Source organism: Chaetodon trifascialis, chromosome 13 (genome assembly GCF_039877785.1).
Source record: "Chaetodon trifascialis isolate fChaTrf1 chromosome 13, fChaTrf1.hap1, whole genome shotgun sequence".
Taxonomy (NCBI): domain Eukaryota; kingdom Metazoa; phylum Chordata; class Actinopteri; order Chaetodontiformes; family Chaetodontidae; genus Chaetodon; species Chaetodon trifascialis.
In genome coordinates, this window is record NC_092068.1 from 24,739,908 (window position 1) to 24,762,831 (window position 22,924).

The 22,924-nt window shown below is 47.3% G+C and overlaps 1 protein-coding gene across 3 annotated transcripts; it reads left to right on the forward strand.

The window, feature by feature from the left end:
* Nucleotides 1–435: 435 nt before the first annotated feature.
* On the forward strand, nucleotides 436–22,508 carry LOC139340824 (uncharacterized). 3 transcript variants are annotated; one of them, XM_070976804.1, is made up of 22 exons: nucleotides 453–1,431; nucleotides 1,677–1,727; nucleotides 2,218–2,411; nucleotides 3,107–3,149; nucleotides 3,689–3,814; nucleotides 4,268–4,375; nucleotides 4,458–4,676; nucleotides 4,947–5,093; nucleotides 5,272–5,517; nucleotides 5,780–5,998; nucleotides 6,342–6,488; nucleotides 6,581–6,811; nucleotides 9,956–10,135; nucleotides 10,723–11,007; nucleotides 11,330–11,434; nucleotides 11,563–11,700; nucleotides 11,970–12,077; nucleotides 12,201–12,238; nucleotides 12,433–14,866; nucleotides 15,216–15,327; nucleotides 21,795–21,917; nucleotides 21,968–22,508. In XM_070976804.1, the coding sequence occupies exons 1-21, from the start codon at nucleotides 700–702 to the stop codon at nucleotides 21,890–21,892; spliced, it is 5,961 nt and encodes a 1,986-aa protein (XP_070832905.1). In that variant the 5' UTR covers nucleotides 453–699; the 3' UTR covers nucleotides 21,893–21,917; nucleotides 21,968–22,508. The 3 variants fall into 3 exon arrangements, with proteins under 3 accessions (XP_070832904.1, XP_070832905.1, XP_070832903.1); XM_070976803.1 differs by lacking the exons at nucleotides 21,795–21,917; nucleotides 21,968–22,508 and adding an exon at nucleotides 19,956–20,994 and having other exon boundaries at nucleotides 436–1,431; nucleotides 4,271–4,375; XM_070976802.1 differs by lacking the exons at nucleotides 21,795–21,917; nucleotides 21,968–22,508 and adding an exon at nucleotides 19,956–20,994.
* Nucleotides 22,509–22,924: the final 416 nt, after the last annotated feature.

A 22,924-nucleotide genomic window follows, 5' to 3' on the forward strand; every position in this document is an offset into this window, starting at 1 on the left:
TCACAAGGCACGGCCAAGTCATATGATCAATAAAAGAGACATTAAATAACACTGAGGAAAAGATGCAGGACACAAGTGAGCCCAACGGAAACTGGGAGCCGCTGGAGGAAGCTGGAGGAAGCTTCACTACCGCCTCCACCCTCAGGAGGACGAAACTGCAAGATAAGATAAGATAAAATACGACTATTCAAGCTAAGTCATTCAAATGCAGATAACTCAAATTCAGTTTAGAGTGAAGTACATTTCTGCCCACAGTCCAGTCTTCTGGAAAAACAATCTTGAATGTTGCCTCTCTGTCATTTCTTCGTTGTTTTAAAGTGTGACCCTAGGAGCTGTTTTATTGTCTGAATGTGTTGTCATAAAGATGTTGCAGTTTCGTCCTCCTGAGGGTGGAGGCGGTAGTGAATCCAGAAGCTGTTTGGCGGCCGCCATGACAGTGGAAAGAAGAAGAACGCATGCACTCATCGCTGGTGTTTGGTCATACTTTAGCGTTGAATTGTTGACTTTCCAGTGAAAATATCAACATTTCTATCAGTTCAGCGGGTATTTGTGAAGCTATGGTATTAGAAGAAAGTAAGTGGCGTGCTAACCGATGAGTTTTCGTGTGTTTTGTTGATTAGTCGGTTGACTCGGCAGCTAGCTGTCTGTTTTGACGCTAAGCCGCGCTAGCAGCCCCTTCAGCTGTGTCTCGGTGAGGAAATGGGACGAGGAGCGGGTCCGCCGAGGAACCGACCCCCCATGGGACCGCCGGGCAATGATGGAGTTCTGCACGACATGGGTCCACCAGGCTGGGGTCCTCCGCCGCCAGGAGGCTGGGGTCCTCCGCCACCAGGAGGATGGGACCCGAGAGGGCCCCCACCGCCCGATGAATGGGGTCCACCGCCGCCCGGAGGTTGGGGGCCACCACCACCTGAAGGATGGGGCCCGAGAGGGCCTCCGCCACCTGACTGGGGACCAAGAGGACCGCCGCCACCCGGCTGGGGTCCTCATCCCGACGACTGGCTGCCTCCTCCGGACGACTGGAGACCTCCCCATCCCGACGACTGGAGACCTCCCCATCCCGACGACTGGAGACCTCCGCACCCCGACGACTGGAGACCTCCGCACCCCGATGACTGGAGACTTCTGCACCCCGATGAGTGGAGACGTCCTCATCCCGACGACTGGAGACTTCATCCCGAAGACTGGAGACCTCGTCCACCGGACTGGGGACCCCCTGGCTTTGGTCCGGAAGGTCCTCCTGAGCCGTGGGGACCCGAGCTTGTTCCACCCAGACCTGTACCACACGGACCTGTACCAGCTCCTCCTGTCGTGATGCCTCCGCCGGACTCCGCAGTCTACGGACCGGTGCCCATGCCTCCTGTCCCGCCTCCAGCATGCGTCCCCACGGTGGGGTTCCCAGCCTACCCTCCTCCCGGCTGGACAGGAGAGGTGAGCGGCTCAGCAGCTTCCTCCAGCGGCTCCCAGTTTCCGTTGGGCTCACTTGTGTCCTGCATCTTTTCCTCAGTGTTATTTAATGTCTCTTTTATTGATCATATGACTTGGCCGTGCCTTGTGATTGAATATTGATTGGTTATTGTTCTTTCTGAAGCTCTGTCCTGCCAGTGCAGCTTGAAGGTGAAGTTGTGGAGAGTTAACCTGTCATTCCTGAAACCTTTGTGTCTGTGTGTGTTCAGCCTGTCGTAGAGGAAGTGATGCCCAACCCGCCTCCGGACCAGCCTGAGTGGGTGAGTGCAGGCCAGTAAGACTTTCTGTATTGACAAATATAGCTATTAATATACCTGCAGTTTCATATGAATGGAGTAAAATCTAATGGAGTAATAAGTTATGCTGTCATACTGTGGATCAAGATAAAACTTAATTGATCCCGGGGGGGGGGGGGGGGGGAATTCACAAGCTACCCAGCAGAATATAAAGACATTAAAATCAGCTCCACCCTTTAGCGTCAACGTCAAAGCGACGAACGCATGAATGCATCAACAATGAGAATCAAGCGTCATACATTATTCTGCATAATGAGAGTTTTCACTTTTGGCACTTTAAGTGAAATTACATTTTGAATGTGGGACTTTTCCTTGTGACTTTAAGTGAAATTACATACACTGGTACTCTTACTTCAGTCAGAGATCAGTCGTATGTGGTCCAGGTATTCGGTCGGTATAAACCTCGTCTGGTGTTTCAGCAGTTTGTTTTTCTCTCTGTCGTTTTCTGTTTCAGATTAAAGCGTTGATTTCAGCTCCGGCGGCTGAATCGACTCCGGAGGTGACTAAGAAAGCCACAGACGAGCCGGCTGTCCCCGCAGCACCTGCGGCTGAACCCGCGGCTGCCCCAAAACCTAAACCGCAACCTAAACCCGAGCCGGACAAGGCTGCAGGAGCTCTCGGCCTGCTGGGAAAACGCACGTTTGACAAGTAAGCCCTTACAGGTCGGCTGTTTTTAAGTCACTGAGCTTGGGTGCTGAGAAAAAGTGCTCATGGTGGTGGGAAACACCCTGATTTTCTAAATTGTGTCCACGTTTTGGCAGCTTCTGCGATGTTCACCGTTCCTCAGGAAATCAAAGGCCTGTGCCTTTTGTATTACAGTCATTGTGACAGTAACAGACACACAGATTGCCATTTAATACGTGTGAAGTTACCGTCTGTCTCAGAATGAGGCAACGCAACGATGGCTGAGCCTGTGGCCCGCTGACTAAAGTACTGCAGTAAAAATAAAAGTAAGTAAGTAAAGTCAGGCCGATTATTGACGGACTTCCTTATTAATACCACAGTAGTTTGTTTTGCTGCCCCTGCTGAATTCTGGGAGCTGTAGTATTAAGCCTGACCAGCTTTTACCACCAGAAACTACAGGTGGAGCCAAATGGAGCGGGACTGAAAACATCTGGAGGGTTTGGACTTTGATATGAATGTATTGATTCGTTTGTGTTGAAGTGATGTGTCTGCTGTGGCCAAATATAAAAAGTGATCCCTGTTTGCTTGTCAAGGTCAATACGCCTCGTTACTGAGCACAATGTCACTTCCTGTAGCTCCTACCTTTACAGGGTGTCTTCTTCTGTGGTATTGTAGCTGTTGAGAACAGACTGTTACCTGCTGTCTCTTTGTGTCCTCAGGCCTCCTCCAGGCAGGTCGATGGGGATCATCTCATTCATCGGGGTAAGAAAGCCAGCAGATGTTGTCACGTGACTGATGATGTCATCAGGTCGCATATTGTTCGTTGTGTCTGTCCGGCTCTGGCCGATCCTCCCCACGCATCGCTCTGCAAAGCCCCAGAACGTTTCCACGTCTAACTCTGTGAATTCAAGTTTTTCATCGTCCTGCTTTCACTGACGTTTTTTGACGACGTGTTTTCAGCAGAAATGCGAACGTATCGTCGTCAATTAGGTCCATATGATGAACGTGTTGGCGTACGGTAGTTGTAGCGGCCTTTGTTTTACCAGTCAGCAACGTTCATCTCTGATAGTTCTTGAATTCTCCACCCAGAGCAGGAACTTTTGGGGATCCGGGAGATAAATGTAGTCCCCGGTTCTGCTGGTCGAAACGCAGGTAAAGTTCCTGAGGTGGAAATGTGCTGCATGTCAGGCTTCAACACGGTCTGTCTGAACGACCGATGTCCTCTGAGCAAGAACATAAATGCTTTATGATTAGTCCAGATGTGGTCACTAATCAAATGTTCCTGCGTCTCCGACCCTCAGCCGACGTTCGGCTACATCGAGAGGGAAGATCTGGAGAAGTTCACCTTCAGGTTTGACGCCTTCTTTGGAAACCCCAAAGCCATGACACCCGGGGTCAGAGTTCACTTCACTGCCTGCAAAGAGAAGGTGAGGCACAGATTTCACCTTTTTAATTGTCATCCTAGAGGTTGTGTTGGCGTACGGAGTAACACAGGTTCCAGAAGACTGGGACGAGAAATGACGGCCGAGTTTTTATCGGATCCTCTCAACATCTTGACGACGCTGATGTTTTCCGTTTTGCTCATTGAATCGGCGTGACTGTCGCATCTGCGGGTTTCTAATAAGCTGTGTGTGTTGCTGATTAGTTGAAAATATTCCAGCATCTTCTTCCCATCTTGTCTTTGCTTAATTTGGATGCAGATAATGAATGAATCTTTGTTGTGTTTGTCTTGTTACGTTGTTTTACTGTAGAGTTTGTCCAAGTGAGGAATTAAAGTTTATCTCATTTTCAGGTTTCAGCTCTTTTTGATGTTCTTCTTAAAACTCAGTTGTACTGATGGCTTCTTTCTAAATCCGGTTTTAATGTGACGCGTTTCTGAGCAGAACAGTCTGATAGCGACGGATGTTAAAGTGGCTCCTGGTGGAACGGAGAACGTGGACACAGAGATCTACGAGGCGGTGGTCAGCCAGCCCATCGTGGAGCCTCAGGTCAGTTAAGAGTTGAACCCGTCGACCGTCGCGGTCCTTCCCGTTTCCTGTCGTTGACCCCGTCTGTTTTGTCGGCCCGCAGCTCGGCGAGCGTCAGTACCCCGGTCAGGTTTACGTGAACATCGGGCCGCTGAGGACCAACCTGACGTTCGACAGGAAGGACAGCACGGTGACGCTGCTGAAGAACGACCAGGTGCTCATCAACCTGCTGACCGACATTGTCACCGAGAAGAGGAGAGCCACCAACATCAAACCCAAAATCCCTTCCACCTTCGGTCACACCAAGGAGTCCAGGGAGGAGGTGAGAGCTGCTCTCTGTTCACCTTTCAGCTGCTGACATGAAACTCTCCTCTCACCAGTTTAAGAGCGGCTGAAACGTAACTCTGACTGCACGATGACCAACTTCGCTGACGGCATCCTGATTCGGTTACACATTTTGCGACACATAAACCCAAATTCATCAGAAGCTCTTTGGAAAGTGACAGCGATGATCGTTCGGTACAACCTCTGTGTTATCGGCGTGGATGGTCTTCAGCCTTTGAGCATCTGTGTTTTCATTCTCTCGCCGCAGGGAGTCATCATCAGTGTGAAAGACAGCGAAGGCGTCATCAAGTCGGACGAACACGGCGAGCTTCCCTTCGACATCAAAGAGAACTTCAGCGATGTCGAGTTCACCACCGAGGACATCAACGAGGAGGTGGAGTTCACCGTCATCACGGTGAGGACTCCGCCCACTGCTGCCACTCAGGGGCGGGGCTTATTTTTACCTTCTAGTCCTAAGCTCACGCTGAAGCAAAGACTTCCTACAGTCTTGACTTCCTCTTGTGGTTTTGACTGAATTCCTGGGGTGGAGTTGATTCTAAAGCATTGCTCTGTTTTTGTCTTGTTTTCCTCAGCTGAGAGCAGGGAAGCGGGCTATCAGGATCCGGCGGGTGAAGGAGCCCCTCCTGCTGACGCTCTGCGCCGCCACCGCAGACGCCACCAAGGAACGCGAGAACCAAAACGCCGACGGCGACAGTAAACACGAGTCTTTCGTGTCGCTCAGAGGGAAGGCCAGCGTGAAGCCGGAGCAGCTGCCCAACATGACGCTGGACGCAGAGCTGTACGAGGGCATCGTCAGCCAGCCGATCATCGAGCCCACGGTGAGAGAGACTCCACGCGAATCCCGCGGTCTTTACAAAGAGGTCGTCGTCTAACGATGAAGACTGCCTGTAACTGTTCAGCCAGTATCTTCAAACGCGTTGTGTGCTCGTAGAACAACCTGCACAGCCACAACTTCCACGTTTCTGTTCGTTCTGCTCTCAGCGGTTTGTTTTTGTGAACGATCGCCATCCCACCAGTTTGGAACTGGTTTGAAATGTAAAGTGATTCTTGCTTCTGATCGGTGACACTGCCCTCTTTTAGCCCACCCTGCAGGGTTACCCAGGTCAGATCCACGCCAACATCGGCCCCATCAGGACCAACGTGACCTTCGACCACCGGGACTGCGGCGTCACGCTGCTGAAGAACGACCACGTGTTGATCAACCTGCTGATCGACACGGTGACCAGAAAGAGGAGAGCGGCCAACATCAAACCCAAAGTCCCCTTCACCTTCAGCTACACCAAAGAGAAGAGAGAGCTGGTGAGACAGACGTTTGCTGACCATGCTTCACACTGAGCTGTCCTCTTCATCTGTGGTCATTTTACACCTGATGGGGTCTGTGCCGTGTCTGACCGCAATCAGATTATTGGATTTTTGATTGATTAACTTGATTATCCCAAAGGGAAATTAATGACATGGCCCCGGGGCCCCTTCCCTCCTACAGAGGAGCAGGAGCCACAGATTCAAAGAGACGCACATGAGACGCAGCTCGGCGTAGCGCTTAGATCGACTGTCCGACGAGAAACGTGGGACAGAGGCTGTCCTCTGCAGCTGTCCTGATGAAGACTTCATCTTGCAGATTTTCTCTGCTTCTGTCTTTCAGGGCGTCATCAGCCGTCTGGGAGCTGAAGAAGGCATCATCAAGTCCCAGGAGCACGGTGAGCTTCCTTTTGACATCTGCGAGAACTTCAGCGACACCGAGTTCGACTCCACAGACGTCGAGAAGGAGGTGGAGTTTACAGTGGCCATGGTGAGTGACGGAGACTGAAGCCCCGCGCTGGACAACAGAGGACAGGAAGTGAGTCCGTCCCACATCCTGACGCCGTGGCTTTGTGTCCGCAGGTGAAATCCACAAAGAGAGCCATCAGGCTAATGAGGACGAAGAGGGTTGAAGACAAAATCCTGGAGGAGCAGAAAAGACGGGAGCAGGAGGACAAGAGGAGGAAACAGGAGGAGGAGCGGAGGAAACGAGAGGAAGAGGGGGAGAGGAAGAGGAGGGAGGAGGAGGAGAGAGAGGTGGAGAGGAAGAAGAAGGAGGAGGTGGCAGCGGCGCTGGCAGCGGCCAAATACAAGGTGAGAAACAGACGGTAGAGATCAGATTTAACATCTGTCTTCAGATTCAGAGATGGAAACAAGTTGATTTCAGCTCTTTGTTCGCTGATGTTCATTTATTTCTGCTGTCAGTTCATGCGTTGACGTGTTTGATTCAGTGCAGCGACACCAATTTGAATTTGAGAACGACGTGTCTGTAGCGCAGCAGCTACATGTTTTCCATTGTTTTCCATCTTTGATTTTAAAGTCTGGGAAGAAGTCAACCACAAGCTGTTTCTTCAGAGAGAAGATCAAATCCGATTTAGTTTAGTTTCATTTGGTTTAAGCTTTACTTTAATCAGTGTTTGGAGGTTTACTTTCATTTAGTTTTGTTTAAGGTTGGATTTAGTTTGAGCTTTAATTTTACTTTAATTTTCTTTCGTTTGTTTTGATTTAAGGTTTACTCTCGGGTTTAGTGTAGTTTAAAGTTTTAGTTTAAGAGAGCTAAGTTTAGTTAGGCGGAGTCTGGCTTCGTGTTTAGTATGAGGTTACTTTAACTCAGTTAGATTTAAGTGAAGTACTGTAACTATGGTGAAGTCTCAGGTTGAGTTTTGTTTATGACTTCGCATTTACAAACACAAACTTTCTTATTACCACTAATCTATCCATCCATCCATTGTCTTCCGCTTATCCGGGGCCGGGTTGCGGGGGGAGCAGTCTGAGCAGGGACGCCCAGACTTCCCTCTCCCCGGACACTTCCTCCAGCTCTTCCAGGGGGATCCCGAGGCGTTCCCAGGCCAGCCGAGTGACATAGTCACCCCAGCGTGTCCTGGGTCTTCCCCGGGGCCTCCTCCCGGTGGGACATGCCTGGAACACCTCCCTAGGGAGGCGTCCAGGGGGCATCCGATAGAGATGCCCGAGCCACCTCAGCTGACTCCTCTCGATGCGGAGGAGCAGCGACTCTACTCTGAGCTCCTCCCGGGTGACAGAGCTCCTCACCCTATCTCTAAGGGAGCGCCCCGCCACCCTGCGGAGGAAACTCATTTCAGCTGCTTGTATCCGGGACCTCGTTCTTTCGGTCATGACCCAAAGTTCATGACCATACGTGAGGATAGGAACGTAGATTGACCGGTAAATCGAGAGCTTCGCCTTTCGGCTCAGCTCCTTCTTCACCACGACAGACCGATACAGCGACCGCATTACTGCAGCCGCTGCACCGATCCGCCTGTCAATCTCACGCTCCATCCGTCCCTCACTCGAGAACAGGATCCCAAGATACTTAAACTCCTCCACTTGAGGCAGGAACTCTCCCCCAACCTGAAGGGAGCAAGCCACCTTTTTCCGGTCGAGAACCATGGCCTCGGACTTGGAGGTGCTGACTCTCATCCCAGCTGCTTCACACTCGGCTGCGAACCGCCCCAGCGCATGCTGAAGGTCCTGGCTCGAGGTAGCCAACAAGACAACATCATCCGCGAAAAGCAGAGACGAAATCTGCCGGCCCCCGAACCGAACCCCCTCCGGCCCCTGGCTGCGCCTAGAAATCCTGTCCATAAAAATGATGAACAGAACCGGTGACAAAGGGCAGCCCTGCCGGAGTCCAACATGCACCGGGAACAGGTCCAAGTTGAAAACTTCCCTGACAGCGGGTTCCGCCAGACGTTCCCAACAGACCCTCACGGTACGTTTGGGTCTGCCAAGTCTGTCCTGCTTCTTCCCCTGCCAGCGAATCCAACTCACCACCAGGTGGTGATCAGTTGACAGCTCAGCCCCTCTCTTTACCCGAGTGTCCAAGACATACCGCCGAAGGTCAGATGATACGACTACAAAGTCGATCATTGACCTCCGGCCTAGGGTGTCCTGGTGCCACGTGCACTGATGGACACCCTTATGCTTGAACATGGTGTTCGTTATGGACAAACTGTGACTAGCACAGAAATCCAATAACAGAACACCACTCGGGTTCAGATCGGGGAGGCCGTTCCTCCCAATCACACCCCTCCAGGTGTCACTGTCACTGCCCACGTGAGCATTGAAGTCTCCCAGCAGAACAATGGAGTCCCCGGTTGGAGCACTTTCCAGTACCCCTCCCAGGGACTCCAAGAAGGCCGGGTACTCTACGCTACTGTTCGGCCCGTAGGCCGAAACAATAGTGAGAGACCTATCCCCAACCCGAAGGCGCAGGGAAGCGACCCTCTCGCTCAGCGGGGAGAACTCCAACACATGGCGGCTGAGCTGGGGGGCTATAAGCAAGCCCACACCAGCTCGCTGCCTCTCACCGCGGGCAACTCCAGAGTAGAAGAGAGTCCAGCCTCTCTCAAGGAGTTGGGTTCCAGAGCCCAGACTGTGCGTGGAGGTGAGCCCGACTATCTCTAGCCGGTACCGCTCAACCTCCCGCACTAGCTCAGGCTCTTTCCCCCACAGTGAGGTGACATTCCATGTCCCCATAGCCAGAGTCGTCGACCAGGGTTTGGGTCGTCGGGGCCCCCGCCCACGACTGCTACCCATTTCACATAGCACCGGCCCCTTCTGATCCTTCCTGCGGGTGGTGGGCCTACGGGAAGGCGGGCCCACGTCGCTCCTTCGGGCTGTGCCCGGCCGGGGCCCGTGGGCAAAGACCCGGCCACCAGGCGCTCGCCTGCGAGCCCCAACCCCAGGCCTGGCTCCAGGGCGGGGCCCTGGTGACGCCAATCCGGGCGACGTACGCTTCCTTGATTTGATGTCTTTCATAGGGGCTTTTTGAACTGCTCTTAGTCTGACCCGTCACCTAGAACCTGTTTGCCTTGGGAGACCCTACCAGGGGCATTAAGCCCCGGACAACATAGCCTCTAGGATCATTCGGGTACTCAAACTCCTCCACCATGATAAGGTGGCAGTTCAAGGAGGAGATTACCACTAATCTGTACAATTAATAATGAAAAATGTCATTAAACATGCGATTAACATTGAAGTAGAAGCTAAAGAACTGTTCGGTTGACTTAAGGTCTGTCCTAAATGTTGCCCAGACTTTTTTTTGTCCTCATTCACTTTAAAAGCTAATGTTTTAAGTCTTTTTCCCCAGAATATCAAGACTCACATTGAACAGAGTGCCAGTTTCTCTTTTTATCCATTTCCAAGTGCTTTTCTTCCTCAAACAGACTGAAGTGTTTATGACTTCTCGCCGTCTTCTGTCCTCCTGTCGTCCTGCAGTGGACGCCGCTCGGCTTCAAAATGAGAGACCCCGACACGCTGGACGACATCAGCAAGGAGCGATTTGAAGGCACCGTCCTCAAAGCCATTTCCAAAAACGTGAGGAAGATCAAGAAGGAGCCGGAGGAGGAGCGAGGAGGAGAAGGAGGTGCTGAGGGTGGACAAGCTTCCCTCGAACAGGTACAGAAAGAAATGACTGCAAAAGTCTTGAAAATCCTGGAAAGTTCATGAGTTTGGGATATTGTTTTTTCCAGGCCCGAAGAAAGAAAAATCTAAATAATGTGTGTCACTCGGACGAGTTCAAACGCTGTTCAGACATCCACGACCAGAGAGGAGCGTTACATTCACAAAAATAGTCTTTGTTATGCCAAATCTAACTTTATTGAGTGAGAAACGGCTTCAAGCACAAGGGACAAGTTGGTTGATACTCAACACACACACACAGACACACACACACCACCAAGATAGTGGCTCATCATTCATAGACAAACCAGAAACAAACAAACAAAAGAAAATATACTTCGAACTCAGCAGCTGTGCAGCAAATCCCTGGTCGGATTCCCTCGGCTACCCTCCTGAAGCTCTGCAAACACACATGCCTGCAGCATCAGACTTACAGCATTCAAGAGAGAGAATAAAACTCCCTCCAATATAAACATACATGAATACAGTGAATTACAGGCCCAGCTTGACCAACTGCCCCACACGGTCAGTTCCACCTGACTTTGTAATGTATTCAAACATTATGAAATATATTTATCTTGCAGGTCAAAATTAAGGTGGAGAAAATGGATGAAGATGAGACGGAAGGGGCAGAAGGAAAACCTGAAGGAGACGGAGGAAAGGAGGGAAAGACGGAGATGAAAAAGGAGGATGAGGAGGTGAAGAGAAGTCATTGTGCTGATGCTGGAGGTGGAGCCGCAGCAGGGGGCAGAGCCAAAGCAGACCCAGAGATGGGTCGACTGGTCATGACCATCGACGGTCAACAGAAACAGCTTCCCTTCGGTCCCAATGACCTGCTGACCAACGGCACCATGTTTGATGGAGACAAGGTGAGAGGATCGTGTTGTGTCACAAGACTACTGATTTCAGGGAGGGGGGCATCAGGTGTTACAGCGGCACACAGAAGAGACCAGATTAAAACAAAAACAGGGTGGAGAGCATGGACTCGTTTCCCCTCAACAAACGCTGAAGGGTGGATGTCATCATTAGTCATTAAAGAAAGGACAGCTGTGAGATTTTTTTCCACTCAACAATGCTTTGTCTGTTTGTATTTGAAGTTGTTGTTCAGCAGCTTTCACTTTTAGAGAAATGAGCAGCAGACGGTTCTTTAGTTCTTGATTTCTGATCCTGAGCTGTGTTTGATCTGTGAAGGTGCGTTTCAACATCGCCACCCATCAGGTGACCAAAGAGGAGCGAGCAACCTACGTGGAAATTCTCCCCGACTCCTTCGAAGAGTCCACCGAACAACGTCGACACGTAAGGCTTTTAAACGACCGTCTCCTCAGTTTGTTCGTCGTTCAGTAAACGCCAAACTGGGAGCAGATGTGAATGTGGACACCAGCCAAACCCTGTCGTGTGTTTTAATCGTGTGTCTTTCTAACCAGGGAATTGTGATCGAGTTCTCGGACGACTCGGGGCTCATCAAGTGCACTCAGAACCCTCAACTCTACTTCCACATATCAGAGGTGATGGAGAAGAAGAAACTGGAGCTGAATGAGAAGGTGGAGTTCAGCGTGGTCCCGGTGAGTCCTCCTCATCCTATCCTCTTTGTCCTTTTTAATGAGACTTCTGATTTGTGAGGCGTTTTTACAGGGGGTTTAGCATTAAAAAGAAACTTTGCAGAAAATCAGATTAGATCAGGACAAGAAGCTCGAGCGTTTAGATTTTCATAAGCAGAACTACTGACAGCATGTGGCCGCAGGGGAGTCAGAACCAGTACCAACCATTAATAATAATGTATTTTATCTTAAACATTTCGCACTAAAAACACGTTTATCATATTTTCTCCAAGCATGAAACTGCGGACGGGGGGAACCAGGCCATCAGGATAAAACGTTTCACAGAGAGAGTTTTCCTCCCCGTTAGGAAATTTTGCGGTGTTGGAGCCAACAAAGGAAAGGTAAGGAGAGGTGGATTTATATTGCTCAGTTACGATGTGGGACGAAATGAAGATCTTGCTGTTTATTCATTTTTTCAGATGATTACTATTCTCTTTCTAATATGTATTTGTTTCTTTTGGTAGATGACCATCAAGCTGACAAAAGCTTCAGAAGACACTGAGTGAGTTATGAATCTATTTATTGGTGTTATGTTTGAACACAGTCAAGTGTGCAGAAAGTCATGACGTAAAGATATATACATACAGATACACATACATACATATACATTGCTGCTATAGAAGATGTCGAAAAATGCGCACTTTGCTAAGTTATTCAAATAAGCTGAACCTGTGTTACATACTTGTGACATTTCAGGAAAGATAAACCAGAGGCAGACAAGCTGAAGGCGGTGGTGAAAACTCTCAGGAAGCAGGACAGCGAGACCGGTATCAGCAGAAGGGATCACAGTGCCACTCGGCACAGACACGGCCGCAGCAGAAGTAGGAGCAGGAGTCAAAGTAGGATTCGGGCCAGGAGTATGAGTAAAAGTAGGAGCAGGAGTCCACCCAGAGACCAGTTTGGACGTGTCCTCAAAAGGAAACGCAGCACCAGCATTGACCGTGACCGTAAAAGCAGCAGGAACAGGCGGAGCCGAAGCAGAGAGAGGTCAAGCAAGCGCACCGGTAGCGCGGCTAAGAGCCGCAGCAGGAGCCGCAGCCGGAGCAAGAGCTCCAGCAGGAGCCGTAGCAGGAGCAGGGAGAGAAGCAAGGACAGGGCGGGCAAGAAGAGGAGCAAAATCAGCAGAGAGCGCGAAGAGAGTCACAAGAGGAGGAGGAGGGAGGTGAGCCCTCCTCACAGCAGACGTGTCGGAGTCATGGACGACGAGCTGGCAAGGAAGAAGCGGGAGCTGGAGGAGCTGAACGAGATGATTGCTTACAAGAAGTCGTTGGTGGACGTAGACCCTGGACAAAGGACCTGCATAGACTACGACCATGGCAGGATCGCCGTCCCGCTGACTGAGTACAGACCGGTCCGGTCCATCTTGAAGAAACAAGCGGAGGGACCCGAGTACCACCATCGTCTTCCTCAACCTTATGACGATCGTTATTATGACCGGCCATACAGTCCTTACCAAGATAGGCGGTACGGCGACCACTACGGTGATCCGTACGCTATCCGTCCTTATGGTGATCGCCCCTACGGTGACCGTCCCTACTGTGATAGCCCTTATGAAACTCGTGTTTATGGTGGCCCTCCATCTGCCAGCCAGCGTTACACTGATCGCTACGATGTTTATGACGAACCTTATGATGATCGCAACTACGATCCAGCGTATGTGGACAGACCGTACGATGATCCATATCGGCCTGTCAAACAGATCCTGTCTCCTGAACCCCACGCTTCCTCAACTTCTTCTCATAGCGGGCAAGTTTCTGCTGCCCCCACCCAACTTCCAATGACGCATAGTGTTGCCACTTCATCTTCTCAAGCCCCTTTCAGACCTCCTTCTCCAACAGAACCGCCTCCAAGAAGCCCGCCTCCAAGAAGCCCGTCTCCCAAACTGAAGAGCACAACGCCACACCAATCAGCTGAGAAACCACCCCTGGATCGCTTCCTTGACATGCTTAATAAAAAGGGGGATGCCGAGAAGAAATCGAAACCGATTTATGTGAATGATGATCTTCTGCCTCACGAGCGAGCGCTTCAAGATGGCAAGGGGTTCTCTCGGATTGTGGGATTGGCTCACAAGCCAGCCGGCAGCAGTCTAGCACCAGAAGGGGACAAGAACCAACTAAGCCCTAAACGGTCGTCAGTAGAAAGGACAAGTGAGGAAGCTAAGTGCAAGACAGAACCCTATGACAAGATCCAGAGTCTACTCCGTTCGATTGGCCTGAAGCTGAGTACAGGAGATGTGTGCAAACTGGCGAGCAGAGCCCAAGAGAAAATCTACAGCCCAAAGTCCTCATCTGCAGAAAGAGACACTTTGTCATCCCCACAGGAAGAAGCGAAAAGGAGTCGAACCGGTTCCATTGTCTCGGATCGCATCCATTCCCCCTCTCCTGCCAGGTCCTCTAGTTTAGAGCCACTTAGCAGACATAAAGCTGTCTCTGAGTATGATGGATTTCTGGACCAGCAAGAGTTGGAGGCACTAAAGAAGGCGCAACAACTGCAGAGTGTTGCCAAGACAATGGGCAGCACACCCACCACCAGTGTGCCTGTGAACCCTCCTCCTGGGCCTCCGCCTCCTCACTACCAACATGTACCCCAACTGATCAACTGGCCCCTTGGAGTCACTACCCAGAGTCCCCCAGCCCCGAACTCCACAACCCTCAGCACGGCCACTCCGTCTCCTCTTGCAGCTGGTCAGCCACCCCAGAGATTTGGACCCACTGCAGGACCTCCTCCACGGCAGCTCCCTCCAGGGCCTCCTCCTGGACCTCCACCCCGACGCCCCCCTGGCCAACCTCCTTTTACTCCACCCTCCAGCCAGGCAGTCTTTCCTATAATTGGCCAGCTTCCTGCAGCTCCAGCCCTGAATTCCCACAGTCCTTTGCAGACTTTCACCACTGCTGCAGTTACATCAACTCCGGAAACATCAAATCCTCCAAGCGATGAGCAGTCAACCATATCTACGACAGTGGCCAGATGCCTGAAGGTCATTGAGACGGTGAAATCTCTGAGTGTGCAGCCGCAAGGCAGACCGGTCAAAACAGTTCAGTTCAACTTACCCACAGAGTTTCCATCAGCTTCCAGTCCTCAGACCTCAGCAGAGACAGACGACGACATCAGGACCAAACAAAAGGAGAAGGTACGATCAGCATTGGAAGTGCTGTATTCACACATTAAAACAATTAAAAGTACGAGAACTTGTTGGGAAGAGTGTAGTTTATTGCACAGATGAGAAGGATGTGATTTTTGACACAAAGTGCAAGTTGTTTCCGTTGGTTCCTAAAGTACAATTCCTACGAGACAACAAATTATTTGTCTTTGAAACACACAGTTTTGTTTTCGTACCCGTGTGTTTTCCCAGGTGATCTAGACAGACACTAGCACACTTCATCAGGTAGAAACCTTAGACATGGTGGAACACTGTCATATTGCAGCAGCATAGGACAAAGCCTTGACAAGTTTTTGTTTGTGTCTTGTTTATTTTGCAGCTGGATTTGTATAAACAGATGATTTTTGAAAAGAGCGAGCGGCAGTACAAGGAGACGCTCGCTCCCCACAAGAAAGGAGAGAGGAACAAGGATGGTGCATTGATCTCCCCAGGTATCAGACCTTGATGAATTACATATCCATTAAAGTGAACCAGCAACCTTTGAATTCCAGGGATTTGTGAGTTAAGCAGTCAGTCAGGTCATGTTCTCGGCGTGCTAGTTCTTCACATGCATAAATACATTTTCATGGTAACCTTCTACAGCTGCATGCCATTTTTATTACTTTTAACGTTTAAGACGATAAACGCTCTGTTTTCTTTTGCCTTTGAGTAGACAGGTACTTGAAAATGCCTATAAAAGGTTAAAATAGCCTCTCTCCCTCAGACAGTTAGCCAGGCATTGGCGAGAAACCCAGAGATACAGGATTAACCACATCACCGAAGATGTGGTCGAAACATTAAGAAGATCACCGACCAGAAGTATCGCAAAGTTTTGTGCGCGACTAATTAAAGTATGCACATGATTAACAAGGCCTAATTCGCCCTGTTAGCAGCTGTCATAGAGACGGTGCTAAACTAGATCTGTGCTTCTCCATCGAGATGGTCTTGCGGTCTCTGCGTAGATGTGATTTAGAATTCAGCATAGGATATCTCTCAGTTGTCTTAGCTCCACCACAATGTTTCACAGTTGCCTTGAGCATCATTTTGGTCCACCTTTTTTCACCTTGTGACAGAGGTCGCCAATCGCATTAGGGTTTGTCCTGGAAACGGTTTTGTTAGAATGTGTTTTTCGAGCCACTCTTGTTATCTCCCAGTAGCTGCCACACGTGGTTGCATTATTAAGGAGTTGCCTTGACATGGAGCAGAAAACCCTTCTTTAAGGTTACCGACATGTCTTAAGTGAATTGCAGCGTGACAAAAGTCAGTCGCTCTTCTGCCACGCACGTTAGCCGAGCCAAACGGTTGGTCCCAGCAATCAAGACGAGAAGCCGACTGAAGCTGAACTCCGCCAAGTAATGTCTTTTTCTTTTCATATGGTAACTCTAATTGGTATCTAGCTTGAACAGAGTCAACTTGAGTCCAGAAAGTATTACGATGTCAGGTGAGATTATGAGAGGTTAAGATAGACTTGCATTTAGTGTCGATATTGTTGGAAATTGAAGTAAACAAAACTGTGAAATTGATGAAGCATTTGATGCCAGCTTTGATACCTCACAGCTTTCAGTAGTTGATACATCAGATCCATTTTGGTTCGAGCCAAAAATGATTGAGGTATGATACCCAGCCCTCGTAGATACATGTATTTACAACGATACTTCTCAACCAAGGTAGTTTTGCTACGTTTCAGTATACTGTTTTTAGCTTAGATACTGTTACACTCAGTGATCACTCAATGGGTACATGTTCCCAATTTGATAAACATCTTCCTTTGCCATACAGTGGGTCTCTTACATGAAGGACTGCTGAAGGGAAGCTGGTACCATATCAAGATTGTCCAAAATACAAGATCTTTAGTAGTTTTGGATGGATGCAAAGTCCTCCATCGTGAGAGGGGTCAAAGACGAACATTAAGATATGATCAATCTCGGCACATCAGCAATGTAAAGAACCACAAAGAGGATTGTGTTCAGCAGCCATCGACAATTCTGTCTTTGAGTTTCCTTGAGGAACAAAAGGTCGAAGCCACAGTAGTGTATGGTCATTAAAACTGACTAAAAAGTTAGGAACCACCTCATGATCCAGTAGATTTACTTTCATTCAGTGTGCTGGCAGAAGTAATTTCCTGCACAGGAATCTCTGAACTCTTCCTCTTTTTTTTTTATTGAAGTGAGTTTACAAAGCTGCTTCTGCTTGTCCTCCTCTGTCATTTTGTTAAAGTTGGGTTGGGTATTCCCCTTGGACTGTGATGTGATTATTGACTTCATGACAGTATTTCTGTCTATATTGTATTATTGACTCTCTTTCACTACGAAATGATTACATCCTTGTTTAGAAGAGGGCATGGCATCCTTATCGGAGCCATTGAAGGCAACAACAAAGTAGCTTCAACTCCTCAGCTAAGGTCCAGTGGATGCATGCATCACGACTAGAGAGAAGGATGCTAAAGGACACTCCGAATCATTACTGTCAAACTAAAATGTAGCCTAAGAAGTTGTACTTCAACAGTGACCACTGAGTGTAAACACAGTACAGCTAGCTTAAATTTTAAGCTAGCTTTTAATCTTAAAAGCTTTAAGATTTTTAACCATTGCTAAGCTCGAAGTCGATCTGGTGTTCATTGAGTGTAAAACCTGAAAGAGACAGCTATCAAACCTGCCTCATGATGCTGTAACTCATCTTTAGCTATTCAGGAACAACACTAGGAGGAAGACAAAGATAAAGGACACACCCCGGTCACACCTCAGTCTGTACTACTGTTAGTTGTAGGCAGCACTGTGTATGTAGTACTTTGGTAGCTCTATTATTGCTACTTTGGTTGTTTAGCAGCTCTCATGTCAAAGTGTTACGTAGCTGATGTTGTTTGCTACAACAAAAATATGAAATGTGCTAAAACTTTGTATAAATCCTTTTTCATGCAGCCTCAGGCTGATTGCATGAGGAGCACATCTGGCCCAGGACACAGTCGGCCTTATAGGTTAAGATGGCTTTTACAGACATGGCTTAAACAGTCCAGGTCACAGTGTAGTAAGAATTGTCTAGATGTCAACATTTGAGGTTGCATTGCTAGGAGTGAATCTCAGGGCCGTTCCAAGACTAACATAACCGTGAAGAAAATTCAGTGTCTGTACAGGTTTTTTATCTAGAAACTGGTTCATGTGATTTGTAGGAATGGGTTAGCGTTCGGACTTTGACTTTCATAAGTTACATGTTTGGTTTTATGGACAGGTCACGTCATGTCAGCTTTCTAAGAATTTCATACCACTGTGAAATTACACTTTTATTCCAATGAAATAACAAAATACCCTGTACAGAGAAAATGAATAGTTTGAAATCTTAACTTACGAACTCGGATCCATCTACTAAGCAGAAATACAAGCCATGTTAATGAAAGCCTTTACAGTGTTTTACTGAGCCTCTCCACGTCGAGGCCTTAGTTGTCCTGGCAAAACAGAAGCTCATAGAACAGCGTGCCGTCTGATTTATCAGGAGTTAAGGTATGTTGTTTATCGCGAGAAAGTCGAATCTCCAGATGTTTCATTTTTCACTACATACAGAATTGTGTGTGACGCATCCAATATGACACTTTTTTTTTTTACTGTGGTAAGTCTTTGAGCCGGCTCTTCTTAAGGGTAAGTCAATTTTGTGTCAGACTGAGTGGAGTGCAACCACATTTTCTGGATATCCAGAGACATGACAACTACTCGTAATTTATGTAAAAGGAAAGTTTGAATTTTACATGTTAAAATAATTTATTTGGATGAGTTTGTCAGCTAGATCAGACAAAGTTTTAAGAATAGAGCTAGTTAGACAGCATTTCTGCCATGGCAGGTTGTTTCATGGTGTGTCTGCCTCAGAGTCGCGATGACACCAATGGTCAGAAATTTGATCTGACAGCTAATTTGATCGTTTAGAAAATGACATGAAACTACATATTTCTTTGGCAAAGTTCCTTATGTGAGCTGTATGGATGTTATGCTATGAACTACACTACTACACACCATCTTTAATGTCATTTATTTTTGAGATTCAATTCCATTTCCTCTCTCTTAACGAAATACTGGACTGTGAATGAACTTCAGACCATAAGAAACTCAGAATTAGGCAGCGTGGAAGAAGACTTAAATCAAAAATTCATTGATGATAATGATTTCAAGTCAAACTATTGTAATTTGATAGAGTGAAATTTGAATGAGATTGCACAGAAATTAGATATCTGGATTCAAATTAGTGAAATGCATTAGCTTCATTCATGGTCTATTAGTATCTATATTGCATGTTATGTATCTGTTAAGTTAGCATTGACAAATGGGATGTGTACATAAATCCAGCAGTTAGCAAGGGAAAAGATAGAAATATGCAGCTAAAAGTTAACCAGATTTTTTTCAACGATTTTACGTATTTTATCAGTTTTATTTTAAAGTGACACAGAAGAGTTTGAAGTGAAAAAGAAAACTTGTACATTGCAGAATGGCAAAATTTGTTGTCTGGGCGGTGAAGGTAGGTTGTCATTTTGTTGATTAGTCAATTGTCTTTTGCTTTTGCACAAGTAAGTTTTTTTTTAATTTTTAACTTTAAGTTAAACTGTAAAGTATAAAACGTGATGGATTTTGCTGGTGCAGCAGTTATTACTGAAGTCAATGAAATGATGGTTGCTATGGTGAGATAGAAAACTTTAATAAAAAGAAGATGCTCCTGAATTTAAGAAGTGTATGACAACAGCGAATGCAGGACAGCGTCAGCAAAAGGGAGCAAAAAGGTACGTGATAGAAACAGCTACAAAGAGGTTGAGAGGGTGATTTTAAAGATCATTATTGGTCAATATTTGTCGCAGAACATTTTGCATTTTGCACAGCATTGCTGATGAAGATTGGTACTTGTAGTCTGTAAAAATGTTCTTGGAGCAAAACCAATACTGTCCAAAGTGCACAGACCAGTCCAATAGAGCTTTGTGAAACCAGCCAAAGGACTGCTGTACAGTCCAAGCTTTAGAGGTCCAATGCAAGAGATAGTTAGGGTTCAACCAGTGAGAAACATTTTTTAGGCCTTGTGACTTATAAATCAATTCTGTTAAAATTTCTAGGCAAGCCAATCAGCAGCGAGCCCAAGAACGTTTGGATTTGTGGTCATTCGCTGGTATACTGGGCGGAGTCACGGGCCAAGTCCGCAGAAGTAGGCATGCAGCTGGGTATGGACTCCAGCAAGGTGGCCATCTGGTGGAAGGGCACCCAGGGCATGAGTTGGCCCCAGCTTCTGCCACAGCTGCACCAGCTCAAGGTCACCTGGCCCAACCCGGACGTCCTCATCATGCACCTGGGAGGCAACGACCTGAGCACCGACAGCCCCACCGACCTACTGGCCTCTGTCAAGAAGGACCTTACCTCTATGAGGAGCATCTTCCCACAGTGCGTCCTCGTGTGGTCCAACATCCTCCCTCGGAGGGCGTGGCGCCACTCGGCTGACAGCCACGAAGTCGATCTGGTCCGAAGCACGGTGAATCGCAGGATCCAAAACATCATCTCGGACCTGGGTGGCACCTCGCTTACCCACGACAACATCAGGTGCGGCGCAAACACGGGTCTCTATCGGGTGGACGGCATCCATCTGTCCCCCAAAGGCATCGATGTTTTCAATCTGAACCTGCAGGATTTTCTGGAGAAGTGGAAGATGGCCTCAGAGAAAAGCTAAGAGGTGTATCCATTATTTTCTGCTGTTTTTATGTTGTCCTTTATTTCTAATGATAGCTAGGCTGTTGCACTGATTCAGACAACTGCAGGACTTCTTTTGATCTCGTTAAACTTCATCTATAAAGGATTCAGTCTTGTTTGTAGTCTCATCTTAACATGTAGGAAGAGCTGTTCTATGTGGAAAATATGTCGTCTGTCTTCAAAAATAAATTTGACCTCAACTGATCTGTTGTATCTCAGTCTTTTCTTCATGTAGACGTTGATATTTTCATGTCCATGGAGGTATCTTAGTGATAAACACACTGTTGTTGAATCTGCAGTGAATGTCATTTAATAAAAAATGTTTTCTCAATCAGCATTTTAACCATGACGTTGCCTTGTATTGTTTTGTTTTGTTTTTGGTTAAAAACAAATAAATGACTCAGTCAAATCTTTTTACTGTGTTTATTTAGTGCTGGGCGATATGACTGAAAGTGACAAAATTCCATGTTGTGAATATGTGTCATGATAAACAAAATGATGTTTTTTCTGTGAAATCCGAATTGCTCTAACAAATGAGGGCAGTCATCCTCCATTGTATAAAACGTGTATTGTCTATGTGTGTGTGTGTGTGTGTGTGTGTGTGTGTATCTATATCTCTCTCTATATATATAGATAGATAGATATAGAGATTTTTTTTTTTTCTTTTTTTTACAAAAGACCAAATTTGGAGTACTTGTACACCTGTCACACAAGACATTTCACATTCATCCTCCTCCAACTTCTCTAAAATGATATAAAAATATTCTTGTCGTCAGTAATTATTTGAAGTTTCCAGCTTCTTCATTTAAAAAAAAAAGATTGTTGTAGCTGCACATAGTCATTTTAAAAGCAGAACAGTTAAAAATCATTGTTATTCAGTTACTCAGATGAAATTATCTTTGAGTGGAAGGCGCACATTAATGTTCATTAACAAAAACAAACACATTGACTTTGTTGTCTTTTCATCAGCTGCTGGATAGGGATGATGGCCGAAAAAGCAAATCAGTCCTGGAAACATCACCTGGTCTGCAGACACTGTGTTAAAAACAGCGCAAGGGACCTTGTAGCAAGTTCATGTTGTTTCACATACAGGTGAAACGGTGAGATAAGATCCAGGAAGACCAGTTGGAGTAATAGATTCATCATCCCACACTTAAATTTTGTTTCTGTTCTGTCATCTCTATTTGGCCTGTTTGCCTTTTATTCTTCTGTAGATGGTTTAGAGATGACAGGAGATGAGGGGATGACCTGCAGCAAAGATCCCTGCCTGGATTCGAACAATGAATGTTATGATTGGGTGGTTAGCGTCTGAGACACTTGTAGAAGACATAGAGTCTGTCACATACATACATACATACATACATACATACATACATACATACATGAGATAACATCACAGAGCTGAGTAGTGTTTTATTGCCCAGCACTACGTGGAGTCACTTAATTCTCCACTGACGTTTCCAAGCTGTGTCCTACCTGTCGGAGGCGAACAGGTGAGTTTTTGTTTTCTCTGCAGGTTCCAGGCGAGATGGAGCTCAGGATGCCAAGGACTGAATCTACAGAAACATCAGACAGCTCTGCTCGTTCAGCGCTGCAGCACCATTTCACAATAATGTAGATGTCACGACCTGGCCAAGGGGAAACCTTGGCTTAGCGTGAGCACCGAGACTCCCAAGGACCTTCAGCAACAAAGAACCTGTGGTGGTTGAGAGGTTTTATCAATGAATTTCACACAGAAGCATTTGGCTTTAAGAATGACAATTGATTAGGCTACCTAAATACTTTCTAATTCATTTTATATCAATCGACTGATCTTTTCAGCTCTGCACTGAAGCAACAGGCACCAGGATGTAAAAGTTAACCTTGCTCATACTGGCAGAATGTTGATGTGCATCGTGCAGGGTTTCAGGTCAGGATGCTCCTCTTTGTCCACCACCTAGGACTTTGTGGAGTCTGGACACCAACAACAGGACAGGACCTTCAGACTTTTCTACTGTCTGATGTCCTGAAATTACTGTTTCTGTTCAATAAAATATCTGAAATGAAGCGTTCTCCTTTTGTGCTGTCTTCTGGTCATCGTCTTTGAAACAAACATGCTGCATTCATTTCAGAACGTCTGCATTTGTATCCAATTTAATGGACTCAGACCTTCTCATGTTTTGTGAAAGAGTCACAAAGTTTACTTGGAGATTGAAGTTTTTCAGCTTTAGAGGACATTATACTGCCACATGTGAAATTCTCAGAAGACTTCAACATTTTCAATCCAGGTGCTGAGGAGAACCATGAGACATGAGCGAAAGCTGAGGGAGAACTGCTTCATGTGGTGAGGTTGTTCACCTGAGCG

Excerpts from the sequence above, each read along its gene's own strand:
- LOC139340824 (XM_070976802.1), top strand. The coding sequence starts at position 700 with ATGGGACGAGGAGCGGGTCCGCCGAGGAACCGACCCCCCATGGGACCG. Across the intron at positions 4,376-4,457 it reads AGCCCATCGTGGAGCCTCAG|CTCGGCGAGCGTCAGTACCC; the intron begins GTCAGTTAAGAG and ends GTCGGCCCGCAG. Across the intron at positions 4,677-4,946 it reads CCAAGGAGTCCAGGGAGGAG|GGAGTCATCATCAGTGTGAA; the intron begins GTGAGAGCTGCT and ends CTCTCGCCGCAG.